The sequence below is a fragment of the Jaculus jaculus genome, chromosome 10 (assembly GCF_020740685.1).
Source record: "Jaculus jaculus isolate mJacJac1 chromosome 10, mJacJac1.mat.Y.cur, whole genome shotgun sequence".
In the NCBI taxonomy this organism is placed as follows: Eukaryota; Metazoa; Chordata; class Mammalia; order Rodentia; family Dipodidae; genus Jaculus; species Jaculus jaculus.
In genome coordinates, this window is record NC_059111.1 from 55,877,836 (window position 1) to 55,892,794 (window position 14,959).

Genomic DNA, 14,959 nt, shown 5'->3' on the forward strand with positions numbered 1-14,959 from the left:
GCTAGAGTCACCTCTCTCTCCATGCCTTTCTCTCAATCAAATAAATAAATAAATAAAAATAAAATATTTTAAAAAAGAAAAAATGATGTAAATATTCCACATGTAAATACTATTATTATGTCAACATGAAATGTCCCTGATTGAATAAATGGATTAATCCCTTGATGGATTTATGATGCCACTATATATAATGGAGATAGGAAGTGGCTCCTACCTGGAAGTGGAAAGTCACTGGAGTGCATATTCTGGAAAGATGCATCTCATCTCCTGCCCTTTCTTCTCTGTGCATGGAGGCCACAAGCTGAACATTTCTGCTCTACCACACCACTTTACCATGTTGTTCTGCCTCACCATGAGCCCAGAAAAAAATGCAGCCAAACAACCACAGACTGTAATCTCTGCAACTGTAAGCCAAAATAAATCCTTCCTTATTCTCTTCCTACCCCTCAGTTTATCTGTCACAGTAATAAACACTGTAATATAGGCATATTGATATTCTGAAGTAATTAAAAACCCTATAGTATATACAGTGGTATCCTTTACATCAAACTTGTACCTCAAATATGTTCACCTAAACTTAAGGTCAGAAAAATTGCTAAATTTCTAGGAATTGTTAAAAATATAAGGGAAACCAGCTATAAATTTAGAAGCAACATTTTTTGCCACAAGTATTAATTTTATTATTTTGGAAAAAATATTAGCATGTATGTTATATGTTATAATGGGATTCATTATAACAGTTTCCTAAATGTATATATTTTAATCATATTCACCCCTTATTATTTATAAGCTCTTATATCCCTCACCTTCTCACTGGTCCTCTTCCTCTTCCCAACTAGCCCATTAGTTACCTCCTATATTCATGTTTTTTTAATTGGGTGAAGAGGGAGATGACATAATGAATTAAATTAGGGTTGCTTATAGGAGCATGTGTAGGATATTTACAGGAGCATGGGGATAACTTATCAGTGGTTACAATACTGAAAAAAATTTCTTTTCCTCCCCCAAGAAGTCAATGGATTCTCAGGAAGTGGAGGGGCCTCATAAGCCCCTCCCTTATCCATGAGGGGGTGTTAACAGACTTAATCTTGGCCAGGTTTTAAGCATTTAAACACAGCTGATGAGAAGTCATGAGTGTAATGGCTATGTCATGTCCATTCCACAACATGCCCGCCCTTCCCCCAGTTCATGCATTCATTCTGCTCCCTCTTCTACAATGTTCTGAGAACACTGGAGGAGGTGTGTAGTAGTTTGAATGTGTGGCCTCCATAGACTCAGGTGGTTTTAATTAAGAACTGAGCTTGTAACTTGGGTCTCTAGCAGCCTGGCTAAAAGTATCACTGGGGACTGATCTTAGAGTTCAGCCCTAAGGTATAATGATATACATGTGTTAATAAGGTATATTTGGGGGACAGACCCTGAGTGCAACACTAAGGTGAGCACTATGGAGAGCAGTTGGAGCTTTGGCTGTTTGTGCATGGTGGTGTTGGCTGTTTGATGGTGTCACTCTGCTGAATCTATGGAAGTGAGCCAGCTTCACCTCTCATTGATGGTGTTCTCCAGATTTTGCAAGCCTGAAATAAACCCCTTCCTCCCATAAGCTGCTTCTCATTGGATGTTTATTCCAGTAACCAAGAGCTGACTGAGACAGAAAGTTGGTACTAAGAGTGGGGTAGTATTTGGAGAAGACTTACAATGGTGCAGTAAGCAGACATTTGATGGGCTATTCTGGTGAGTTTGAAAACACTAAATGCAGAGTGGTCTATGAAGGATTAATTTATGAACTTTCAAAGGGGAAGTGGAGAACTTTGTTGGAACTAAGCTACTGGCATAAAGGTTGGCTACATTCTTTTGTGCAAGCCCAGAGACTTTGATCAAGGTTGAATTTAAAAGTAATGGATGACTGGTGTGCTTGGTGGAAGGTCCTGACAATGAGGAGCCAACTGCAATATAAATTTCATACTTATTTTTGGTACTCTCATTAGGTAAAAATCTCTGAAATAGACTCTACCCACTTCAAAAGGAAGATGCACAAAAACAAGTATTTTGAAGGCAATTTGAGAGGTGTATCATATCCATTTAATAAAACAACAGCAATAGTTTCCCCACTAGGGCATAGAGCTAATCTAAAAATAGTTGTTACTGGGTTTTTATTATTATTTTATAATATATACTAAATATTTTTTGAGGTAGGGTCTCACTCTAGCCCAGGCTGACCTAGAATTCTAAGTCAGCCTGTCTAGAATGATTTTTTTTGTTGTTGTTGTTTGTTTGTTTATCGAGGTAGGGTCTCACTCTAGCTCAGGCTGACCTGGAATTCACTCTGTAATCCCAGGGTGGATTCAGACTCTTGGTGATCCTCCTACCTCTGCCTCCCAAGTGCTGGGATTAAAGCTGTGCTGCCACCACGCCCAGATTTAGTGACATTTTTATTTATTAGAGAGAGAGAAAGAGGGAGAGAGAGAATGGGTGCACCAGGGTCTCCAGCAGCTACAAATGGATTCCAGATGCAGATGCATATGCCACCTTGTGTGCATCTGGCTTACACAGGTCCTGGCTTACCTGGGTCCTTTGTCTTTGCAGGCAAGTGCCTTAACCAGCCCTTAAAAAATATTTTTATCCATCCATCTGTCATAGTAGTGCTACTGTAATTTACTTATTTATTTTACAAAGGTTATAGTTTTATATCCCTGTCTTCTGGACCCATTTTCCCTGAGGGTTCTCCTCAGTGGGGTTATTGGTATTCAGTGAGGGACAATTAAGACTTTAGTCAATCTCTATGTGCCACTACTGCACAGATGTATACTTCTTCCCTGGCTAGTTGGTTGTATAGATTGCAGGATCATCTGCTTATTCATTCTGTTGATAATCTTTATCTCCAAGCAGCTCTCACAGCACTTCCCCATGCCATGAGTTTCTGCCAGGAGAGGAGTGGGTTTCCTCTCAGTTCTGACATGGTCTCTCAGTGTCCCGTGAGAGCAACCTGTGGTGTCTTCAGTAATAGGGTCTTACCTTATATCTCAGGTGGATAACCAAGTGCTTTGGCAATGGCCAGCATTGTATTGGGGGACCAGTTGGTCCTCCCTGAACTTTAACATTTCAGTGAGGGGAATAGCCAAATTCTGGTCCTAAGATTGACTAGACAGAGCCCATGGCTTTAGGATTAAGCTTTTTCCACCTACCACTAAGCAACTTCTGCCTACACTTTCCATCCCTTTACTGAGTGGTATATTTTGTATGGTAGTGTTGTAGTCCATGTTGCTGGGATCAACATCCAACCAGACCCAATTTATGGGAGGAAGAGATGTAATTCAGGTTTAAAGAGTCCAGGAGAACACCATCAATGGCAAAATAAACTGGCTCCCTTTTATGGATACAATCAGAGAGACATCACCAACAGCCTACCTAAGCAAATATGAATGGCCAGAGCTCAAACTGCTCTGAACACACCTTTGGGCTGACAGAAAGATCTGCCCCCAAACACACTTTACAGCTGGACTCTAAGATCCACTCCCAGTCACGGGGGAGGCAGGTTTTGCCTACTAGGAGCTAAAGTAAAAAGTTTAATCAAAGATGAGTAAGTCTATGGGGCCAGACATTCAAACCATTACAGATAGTTCCCAGGGAAAGGTTTCTATTGTACTGATTACTTTTGTCTTTAGTTTTCATAATTCCCCTCCCACTCTCCCTTTCTACCACCCCTTCCCCTTCCCCTTATTCCCTTCACAACCCTGATCTTCCCTTTTCTAGTCTGTCAGGAATCTCCTCTTTTCCCTCCCTATATACCTTTGGGCTGGAATTCAGATCTGCCCCAATGATACACACCCCTGTAACAGGACTAGGCCTTTCCACTTTCTCTTTTCTGTCTCTCAGCTCCATCCTCCTGTTTCTGTCACAGAACACCCCCCCCCCCCGCCATATCTAGCAGACCTACACACATCTCTAGTCTCTCTCTCTCTGTTTCCCAAAACTAGCACAAAAACAAAGGCCTAGTTTTCAAGTTGTATCTTTTTTGAACCTATTTTTGGAATTGAGGGCCTGATGCCAAATTCAGAGTGACAGCAGTTACTGAGTTTTTATTCTGTGCCAGGCACTGTATTAACTAAGTTTTCAAAAACATTTCATTTAAGCCAGGTGTTGTGTTGTATGCTTTTAATTCCAGCACTAAGGGGGATGAGGTACAAGGATCACCATGAGTTGGAGGGTAGCCTGGAATACAGAGTGAGTTCTAGGTCAGCCTAGGCTAGAGTAAGACCCTGCTTTAAAAAAATTCAGAAAATGTTCTGTTTAATCCTCATGACTGAAAAGTGCCATATAGGTGCTGGTGAGGGATAACAGTTGACAACAGCATGAATAATCAGGAGATCCTGCAAGTGACAAAATCAACCAGATGGGCAAGAAGTACACACCTGAGCAACAGTGGCACACAACTGTTCTCAGATGAGTATGAGAACTGCTCAGCGTGGGAGAACTCACACCTGGTACCTGGAAACAAGCCAGATTCCCATGGATAGGAAACCAAAACTCCAGAAAGACCCTCCACTACTCTTTAGCTAAGAAGTGTGACCACACATATTAGTAAGTCTCTTAAATAACTATGCTTATCCCCTTTCCTCAAAGGTACTCTTACTTTTAGGTGAAGAATGTTTTCTCTTTAAGGTTGCAGAGACTGCTGGGCATATCCAGGATACATAAATAGAACAAGAAAAGAAAAACTGCCTATAACAAAATGAGTGGTCACCTCAACTACATCTGCAAAGGCTCAGGAGTCACTGCAGGAGAAGCACTGTAGCAAGTAGTACTCCCACTGCTAGCCTAAACACCAGTTCCAGGGAGATGGCAACAGACACTGAAGTCACTCAAATCTCATCAAAACAACATGCTACAGAGACAGAAACACTAAATGAGATTTATAAGAGTACTACATTTTTTAAAACAAAATAAAAAGTTCCATTTAATACTAGTAATTGCTGAGAAATATTACTCGTTTTCACAGATTAAAATTGAGACTCAAAATTACCCAAATACAGTTTAGTGAAGTCTGACCCATCCACCCCAATGTTGAAAGCAAATTCTATGACTTCTGACCCAGTTCTTTTCACAACTCTGGCTTTTTCTTCATTTTTCACTCTCATTTTATCATCCTCTTTTCATTACTACATCTTTTATTGCACATGCTATCCTAGACAATTCTGAGTCCCCCATGGTTTTAACTGAATTCTATTTGTTTGGTTGTTGTTGTTGTTAAAACCATTTTGTAAACATAGAAATCTTGTGCTCTTGCTGTAATTATTTTTAAAAATAGGTTCAGGACTGGAGAGATGGCTTAGCAGTTAAGGCGCTTGCCTGCAAAGTCTAAGGACCCAGGTTCGACTCCCCAGAACCCATGTAAGTGAGATACACATGGTGGTGCATGCATAGGGAGTTAATTTACAGTGGCTAGAGGCCATAGCACACTCATTCTCAATCTTTCTCTCTCTGTAATAAACAGATAAACAAACAAAAATAGGTTATGCTTCCCAAATAGAACTCATAATATTGAGTGTTAGTTCAAACTACATCACCTACCTCTCGAGATCTAATAACCCTTTTGGTATAACTTATGAGTGCAGTCTATCATCAGTGTAGACTGTCTCTCTCTCTCTCTCTCTCTGTTTTTGTTGTTGTTGTTCTTGTTGGTTGGCTGTTTTGTTTTTTGAAGCAGGGTCTCACTTTAACCCAGGATGACATGGAACTCATCCTGTAGTCTAGGCTGGCCTTGAACTCAAGGTGATCCTCCCACCTAGTGCTGGGATTAAAAACCTGAGCCACCACAAACAGCTCAGTACAATGTATATTAGCGTGTATCTATCCTCCTCCCCATCTCCTTCTCACACATTGAGCTCTCCAACCACCCAACAAACATAGCTTAATAAACAACTAGTTTCATGTTTGTTGCTCCAGGCTGTTTGCCCCAAAACATCTTCATTTAACAACCATGACCCATCACCTTGGCGTCCTCTATTTTGGCTAATGGTGCCACAGTGTACTCCAGTGCTTAAATACACTTATATGCAAAACGGTGATATTGACAGTGACTTTCCCTAAACTACTACTTCAAAAACCAATTACTATAATGAATGTCTATTGTATCCAGGAATTAAGAAATGTGAAACAGTAAAGAATATATTATTTATAAAGCAGTTTAGAAGCAGAAACATAGTTAAACAATTTTGGTGAGGCATTTTACCATTTATAAAGCAAATTTAATCATTTCACAGGCATTTTTCTCCTTATCATAATCCCATTATTAGTCCCATTTTACAGATGAAAAACACCCTTGAGACTCCATTTCCTACTCTTTTATTGTTGCAATAAACTTACACACACAAAAGGGCAGGTCCGCCCCGAACTAAAGTCCTGCAGGTGTCTCGGGATGCCCTCAGGGCCGACCCGCGCCCCGCCTGGCCACCTGGTGCGGCCTGTAAGCGGGGATGGCGCGCGGAGTCGGGCAGTGCAGATGCCCGCCCGGGTCCGGGGTGGAGCGCCCGCAAGGCAGCCGCAGGAGCGGCGAATGCTCATACCTGGTACGCAGGCCACTGGAAGGCAGGTGGTCCAGGCAAACCGAGGTGAGAAAGTCCCGGGTGGTGTTGCGGTCGGCCTCTGAGACTCACTGCGACCACTACCTGGCCAACACCGAGGCACGCGGACTGGTCAGCGGGGCCAGGACGTGACGCGGCTGAAGAGAGCTGGGCTCCCAGGCGGTGGGGCAGGGGCGGGGTCACGAGGCGGGGCGGAGCGCGGGGGCGGGGCGTGCGTCTCGGCGCCGGGTCGCGTGACGCGTTTTCAAATCTTCAACCGCCACTGCTCTCCGGTTCGTGCTTTTCACCTTCCTCCTCCGCACCCTGGAGCCGGAGCGGTAGGCCGGCTCGGAAACCCCGTGTGCTGACGCCGTTCCTCTCTTACCCCGAGGCTGTTGGCCCGGCAAAGGGTCCATTGGATCGGTGAAGCCTGGTTTTCGCCGTCGTCGGCGACGGCACCAGGTCGGGACCCAGAATGTAGGTGCCTGGAGATTGCCATGAGCTCGGAAGCCATGAGGATCCCCAACAAAGGACGTTTCCAGGGTACGTATGGCACCCCACCTCCGGCTCCGGGCCCTTTAATCCTTTGCCCCGCGCGGGTCTCCTCCGGGGCTCTTCGGCCGCCTCCCGGCGTGAGCGCGGCCGCGCGGGGCCTCGCAGAACCGGGGACGCGGGCCGCGCTCCCTGAGCCTTTGGCGTCGTGAGGTCGGTGATGGTGGGTGGGTTTTTGGTCTTCACATCCGTGTTCCTTCACTCATAACTACAGGAAAGGATGTGCGTTTGAGACACACATATTACTGTTTTCAACATTAAGAGACCTCGGAAAAAAAGCATATTTCCAATTTCATCACTTGATGTGGATGAAAAGTAAAAACAAAAGTCATCGTACGAAGTCTTTTCATGTAGTTAGGCCTGTGTGTAACAACCACCTACAAGAGAACCATTTTTGTTCTAACAGCAATCAAACTGTACGAAACTCAGATTCAGTAAATTGCCCTTTGGTACTAGGTAATTCTGGATAACACGCTTTTTGTCTAGCCAGATTGTTTAATATTTGAAACACCATTGTGTGTTTAATAGGAATGGTGATATTTGATGAGCACTTAATACCCATCTGGAGTTTATATGCTAAGAAAGATTTTTAGAAAGGCTCTATGTTTTCATACCGTGATACAGTAACTGGGAATAGATAACATGAATATTTCCAACTGATTCAACTGTTCAGTGTAGAAAGCATAGCCTATGTGGCATTTTACCTTTATCCTAGGTGATAATACAAAGAAATAGACTTAGAGTCCAAGAAAATAAGTTGGTGTGGTTACAGTGACTTTTCTTTCTTTGTGATATAATTACTAAATAATGAAATAATTTAAATTTTTATCTACATAAAATAAGATCTTACCCTGAATCTTTAATAGGTGGAATTCAAGTAAAAAATGAAAAGAATAAATCATCTTTGAAAACTGATAACAGACCAGAAAAATCCAAATATAAGCCACTTTGGGGAAAAATATTTTACCTTGACTTACCTTCTATCACCATATCTGAAAAACTACAAAAAGACATAAAGGATCTGGGAGGGGTAAGTAAAAACTGTATGTCCCCCCCCCAAAAAAATGTGTACTCGTACTTTATAATATGTATTTAAGTTTTTTTTAATTTTTTTTGTTTATTTATTTGAAAATGACACAGAGAAAGAGGGAGGGAGAGAGAGAATGGGCGCACCAGGGCTTCCAGCCACTGCAAACGAACTCCAGATGTATGTTCCCCCTTGTGCATCTGGCTAACATAGGTCCTGGGGAGTCAAGCCTCGAACCTGGGTCCTTAGGCTTCATAGGCAAGTGCTTAACCGCTAAGCCATCTCTTCAGCCCATATGTAAGTTTTTCATTTTGAAAAATTCATAGCCATCTTTCATCACCAACGTTTAAATTTGCATCAGCTGTTGACCGTTAATAAAATGACATTTGGAACTGGGGTTGTAATGTTATGGAGGACGGGTTGACTCACTGGGGAGTGTGAGAAGTTTTATTGGGCAAAAAAAAAAAAGAAGAAGAAAAAGAAGAAATCTGGTGCAACAGGTCTGTATCCCAGAGTTCGGGAATCTCGGGATGCAGCCTTGAACTGTTTGGAGTGTCAGCTTTTATTGGAAATAACCACATGATCTTTATAGGGGAAAAAAACACAAAAAAAAAAAAAACACGGTGGGAGTTAACCCATAAATCAGAAGCACTTGGAGGGGTTTGGGTGAGGTAGGCCTTCCACCAGGAGTCTGCCAGTGTCCCACTTACCTGTCCTGAAGGATTTTGCTCAACAATGCAGGCCTAGGGTAATGCTATTTAGATCAGCAGAGCTTCCTCATGTACCATCCATCCCCATCTGCTTAAAAAAGTGGTTTATTCCATTCTTTTATGAGCTTCTATAAGGAAAGAGTTAACCATGGAGGCCAATTATACCTAGACTAAAACCAATTATTAGTAGCTTGTCTCTGAAGTTTTTTTTTTTTCCTCTGAGATTTTTTTTTTTTTCCTAACTGAAGCCAATGTATTTTGGATTATTCCTGACTGATTGGCATAAAAGCAATAAGTTTTACCTAAAGTCATACATAGGCCCCCTTGTTTTATAAAAAGTAAGGCTAATTTTTTTTGTTTTGTTTTTGTCCTCTCTATTTTCATGGCCGTTGGTGTGATTAGGATTACTTGGTGGGGTCCCTTCCAGTGTCACAATATGGTGTCTCTTGATGTGAACTTTGTTGCTGGGCTGAAAGTGATAGGGGCAAACAGGGTGCGTCTGGAAAACACCCTTGACTGCCTGAACAATGGACTCCTGGACGTTTTGTAAGACTTGGATAGAAAGAAGTCTTTTATTACTAAAGTCAGTTATCTGTTCAAGACCCACTGGGGCAGGATGGCTGAGGTTTCATACATAATTTTAAATGGAGTAACTCCTTTTACATACAGGGTACACCTGGCCCTTAGCAGGGCGTAGGAAAGGGGTCCCACCCATCCTTCACTGGTCTCTAGGGTTAATTTAGTTAAAGGTTCCTTCAAGTTTCGATTCATCTTTTCTACCTGTCCTAAACTTTGGGGATGATAGGTTCAATGTAATTTCCAACTAATCCCCAATGTCTTGGTCAATTCCCTAGTGATTTTTTTTTTTTTAATTGTACATCACTCTTTTGTTATACTGATCTAGAAAAGATTTAGTAGTTATGCCCAAAATGAGAACTGAGCCCATGTGGCAGGACCAAGTAACTGGAACATGATTTAGAAATGAGATGTAGTGAAATACACACACCTAGACATGATCAAGGGGCATTTCATTTCACTGCCACAAAATAAAGCAGAGGAGGGATTCTAAGACACATGGCAGGAAGCAGTCCTGCCCTGCCTCTTCAATGCAACAGAGCTTAATCCATTTTGGTATAAGAAAGGGCTTATTTTCATTACCACGTAGGACTATTTCAGCCACCACTAGAAATCCCAGAAGGGTTTTTGTGTGGCATTATTTATAGATGTGTATGTATATGTGTATATTTTCTTAAATAAAAATAATGCATGAACTTAGTTCAAGATTGATCCTAATTTTCTGGGGTCGGGAAGGAAATAGTTGTTTTCTTAAAATCACCATGCAGGCTACATTTGTATTCTACTGGAATAACTAGAGCCCCCAGATCTTACTGTAGAAGAATGCAGAACAGGCTTTAGGAACAAAAATGGATTGTGGTTTTTAGTTGGTCATGTCTCAGCGTGGTTCCTCCCTGACCAACTTCCCAGGCAGGTCCTTAGTAAACAAAGCACTAGGAGAACTAGAACCACTACCTCAACTCTCCTAGGTAAGAGAATCATTGCCTGGGCTTGGACCAAGGACCTGCATCTCAGAAGTGCTATTCTGACTAGATTCTATGAAGGGAGTGGGTACAGGAGACAAAATACTAAAATGAAAATGGAAGCCACTGGTCCCCATCTGCAGCTACAACTTAAGACTCTAAAGACATAGTTAGTATGACAGGTGCTAGGGAGAGGGGCATGGGACATGGGGACAGGGCAGGTGTTCCTTGAGGTAGTAGTAGACTAGCTGGCCTTCACTTCTAGGGCTTGATGGGTTTCAAGTTCTTGTCCAGTTGGCAGGTTCAGCTCCCGTATGGCCTTTCCAGAGAGACCTTCCAGATGCTTGACAATGCCCCAAAGGCTGTTGCCATGGGCTGTGATCAGGACTCTTTTCCCTTCCTTGATCTAGCGGACAATTTCTTCATTCCTGAAAGGCAGTGCTCTGGCAGTCGTGTCCTTCAGACTCTCACAGAAGGGTAGCTGGTCCTCAGTAAGGTCTGCATACCTGTGATCCTTACTGATATTGCTGTAAAAGGGATGGTCGGGCTCTGTGGGCAGTGGTGGGACATCATAAGAGTGCCTCCAGATCTTTACCTGGGCCTCACCATGCTTGGCAGCAGTTTCTGCTTTATTGAGACCAGTCAAACCCCCATAATGACGCTCATTGAGGTGCCAAGTCCTCCCTACTGGCAGCCACATCTGGTCAATGGCATCCAGCACTGTCCAAAGGGTTCAGATTGCTCTTTTCTGCATTGAGGTAAGCAGATATCAAATTCATAGCCAGCATTTCACAGTGCCTACCCACTGCACTTAGCCTCCTCATGGCCTCCGGGGCTCAGGTTGGCATCATACCAGCCACTGAAATGGTTCTCCAAGTTCCAGGTGCTTCCACCATGCTGGATCAGCACCAGCTTGTAGGCAGCCATTCCCTAATGATTTTTGACATAAATGGAGGCCTATTATCTGATCTTATCCTGAGGCACAACTCATAGCGGTGGAATTATCTCCTCTAACAATTTCTTAGTCACTATTTGGGCTGTCTCAGACATGGTCGGAAAAGCTTCCACCTATCCTGAAAAGGTATCAACATAAACAAATGAATATTTATATCCATACTGATCTGGCTTTACCTCTGTGAAATTAACTTCCCATTATCTATCTGGCTTGTCCCCCCACCCCCACCCCAGCTCTCTCACCTCCATTGGTGGTACCTTACCAGAGGAGGCAATTGTCTGTTGGCAGGCCTGACAGTGGGTGATGATGTCCTTGATGACTGAGTCCTTGATGTCCTTGATGACCTGGGAAGGAAAACCCTTGCCTTAATAGCTTGGCTAGCTTGTTGCTTCCTAAGTGAGTTCCTTCATATAGTTGCTTAGCTAGTCTCTGCTGTAGGGCTTGGGGCAGCAACAGTCATCCATTCTCCAACTGGTACCATCTTTGTGGGGTCTGTTCCTTTATCAGATGAGTGATGAGCTATAGGTCCTGTTCCATGTATGTTGGTCACTCAGGAAGAGTAGGTTCTGGGAGGGTGACCAGACAATCTGATGGATACTGAGGGGCAGCACTTTTTGCTGCTAGGTCTGCCAGTCTGTTCCCTCTTGCTTCTGTGGCCTCCCATTTCTGAGGATCTGGACAATGGATCATTGTCTCTTTAGCAGGCACCCAAATGGCAGCCAGTAAGTCCAGAATTTCAAATTTTAATTATTTTTAATACTTTCTGCTGTTAATAGCCCTCACTCCTGGTAGATGGCCCCATGGACACATGCCATGGGAAAGGTATAACTGCTCTCTGTGTAAAGATTCATTGTCTTGTCTTTTCCCAATATCAGAGCCATGGTCAGTGCTATCAATTCAGCATTCTGAGCCGATGTACCCCATGGTAGGGCCTCAGCCCACAGAGTTTCTTTCATAGTCACCACTACCACCCCTGCATACCTGATTCCGTTCACGACAAAGCTGCTGCCATCACAATACATCACCAGATCAGGGTCCAGCCAAGCCACATCTGTCAGGTCCGGGTAGAGTCCATGGAAGGCAGAGGTGATTTCTAGGCAGTCATGCAGAGGAGCTGATGCCTCATCAGTTTCTGGCAGTAGGGAGGCTGGGTTCAAAACCTCAGTTTGGCAAAACTGAATCCTTGGTTGATCTAAGAGCAAAGCCTGATAGTGGGTTATGTGAGAGTTGGAGGGCCATTGGTCTGGAGGGCTTTTTAAAAGTCTCTATCAAATGTGGAGCCATAATTGATAAAGTTTGGCCCAACTTTTAATTTGTCAGCATCCTGTCAGAGTAGTGGCAGTTGCAATCGTCTGGAGACAAGGGGGCCAACCATCGGCTACTGGGTGTAGCTTCTTAGACAAGTAAGCCACTGGGCAATGCCATGGCCCCCAGTCTTTGAGTTAGGAAGCCTCTGGCTGTCCCCTTCCTTTCATCTATGTACAAATGGAAGGGTTTGGTTAAATCTGGAAGTACCAAGACAAGGGCCGATGTCAAAGCTGACTTTAGTTCTTGGAATGCTTGTTTCTCATTTTCAGTCCAATTAAAATTGGGCTTTTTGTTTGTTTTGTTTTGTTTTGGTCCTCTCCTGGCCTCATATAGAAGCTTGGCTAATTTAGCAAGCCTTGGGATCCAAATTCTGAAATACCCTACAGCTCTGAGGAATTCTCAGATCGGTCTCTTAGTGGGGATTTGAGTGATGGCCTGAATCCTAGAGGCCAACAGCATAGTCTTACCTTCTTGGAGTTCATGTCCCAAGTAGGTTGCCTTATGCACACACAGTTGAGCCTTGCTGGCTGATACCCCATAGCCCTGTTGTAAGTTGTCCAGGAGAAGCTCTGAGGCAGAGGGGCATTCCTCCTTCATTATTGTTGGAGACAGTTGCCTCAGGTGTTTCCTTGAAAAAACCTGCAAGTCTCCATGATGAGCCTCATAAAAGAGGGTGGGTACCTTGTTCTGGGTCTGTCCACTCAAAAGCAAAAAGTGGTTTGACTTCCCTTTGCCAATAGGTTACTAAAGAGAGCATCTTTTAGGTCCAGCACAGTATGTTTTTGCCTTTCTGGTGGAATCATACTGAGCAAAGTATAACGGCTGTCTCGTGGGGCTTTGTGCCTTTTGGAAGGTGGCCCCCATAACCTTAGCCATTTTCTTAGCCTATCTCCTTTAGTGTCTCTATTATTATATACCCTCACAGCAATCTCTACTGACTCTGAAAGAAGTTTACCCTGAAAGCCTTCTATTTTCTGAATCGCCTTTCTGATACCTGGTGCGGACTGAGTTACAAAAACAATGTTAATAGCTTCCCTATTCTCAGCCTTCGGGATCTATGGGGGGGGGGGGGTACGTCCTGCAGCCTTTCTAGGAAAGAAGCAGGGGATTCTGTGGCCCTTTGGGTCACTTCATTCACCTTAGACAAGTTGGTAGAGCGCAGAGCGGCTGCCTGGAGACCACCTATCACAGTCCGGTGAAAGAGGTTAAGGGACACCCTACCTTTTGGTGGTGTTAGGATCCCAGTCTGGTTGTATGGAAGCAAAGAACTCATCAATAACGTTAGGGTTCTCTGTGAGGTGGCTGTCAGCTCCCAACACTAGTTTCTTGGCTTCCCTCCTGATTCTTTCATGTCCCTTTGTGGTGAAGAGGGTCTGCAAGAGTTGCTGACGGTCCTCCCATGTGGGCTGATGGGTATAGAAGACTGTCTCAAGAAGGGCTGTCAGAGGGCTGGAGAGATGGCTTAGCGGTTAGGCGCTTGTCTGTGAAGCCTAAGGACCCCGGTTCGAGGCTCGGTTCCCCAGGTCCCACGTTAGCCAGATGCACAAGGGGGCGCACGCGTCTGGAGTTCGTTTGCAGAGGCTGGAAGCCCTGGCACGCCCATTCTCTCTCTCTCCCTCTATCTGTCTTTCTCTCTGTGTCTGTCGCTCTCAAAAAGAAGGGCTGTCAGAGAACCTGCTTTAAATCAGATTTAAGTTTACCAGTAAGAATGGGGTGCTGGGGAATCAAACCTAGGTCTTTAGGCTTCCCAGATAAGCATCTTAACTCTTATGTCATCATCTACATGATGCCCCCCCTTTTGTTAAGTCATCTGTTTATATCCTGATACATATTTTAGGTAAGTGTGATGTTTGTCTTATGTAAGGAGTTTGTAACTTGATGAAGTACCTTGACTCAGTTTACCTGTTTAATTTTGTGTGTGTATATACTGAGAAATTTCATCTAATCAATGGGACTTTAGATATTTAAAAGAGAAGAACTATAAAGAGAAACAAAGTTATATGCCGTTTGTTATTCCCTTTTTCTTGTCAGAGACAATTGGTCATTTTGTCTCTGCACAGGGTCAAGGGGACACATGGCTTAAACTTGCATGGGCTCTGAGATAAAGGGGGCACCATCCCTTTTTCCAGAGTCTACCTTGCCATGACTTTTAAATAGCATATAACAGTAAGCAAGAGCAAAAGGAAATGACAGAGCAAAGAGCTAAACATCCTAACAGTCCTTGTCTTACTCTGAAGTTATTTATTTTTACCTGGGAAATTTATTTTACCCATTTGTAATACATAAGGTGATAGGGTCTTGTCTATGTC

At 43.5% G+C, this 14,959-nt stretch overlaps 2 protein-coding genes and 1 pseudogene across 7 annotated transcripts in view; 1 reads left to right on the top strand and 2 right to left on the bottom strand.

Annotated features, from left to right (window-relative positions):
* The window catches only part of Slc25a40 (solute carrier family 25 member 40), a 48,619-nt gene extending 41,861 nt beyond the window's left edge, over positions 1-6,758 (bottom strand). For all 5 annotated transcript variants that reach the window (XM_045160510.1, XM_045160511.1, XM_045160509.1 and 2 more), the window contains exon 1: positions 6,564-6,758. The gene's annotated coding sequence lies outside the window, so the exon portion shown is untranslated. The remainder of the gene's footprint in view (positions 1-6,563) is intronic.
* An 82-nt stretch (positions 6,759-6,840) lies between these two features.
* The window catches only part of Dbf4 (DBF4 zinc finger), a 42,813-nt gene continuing 34,694 nt past the window's right edge, over positions 6,841-14,959 (top strand). For both annotated transcript variants that reach the window (XM_004662285.2, XM_045160895.1), the window contains exons 1-2: positions 6,841-7,103; positions 7,979-8,142. In XM_004662285.2, the coding sequence (XP_004662342.2) occupies positions 7,058-7,103; positions 7,979-8,142 (210 nt within the window). In that variant the 5' untranslated portion in view covers positions 6,841-7,057. The remainder of the gene's footprint in view (positions 7,104-7,978; positions 8,143-14,959) is intronic.
* LOC105944305 lies at positions 10,632-11,314 on the bottom strand (annotated as a pseudogene).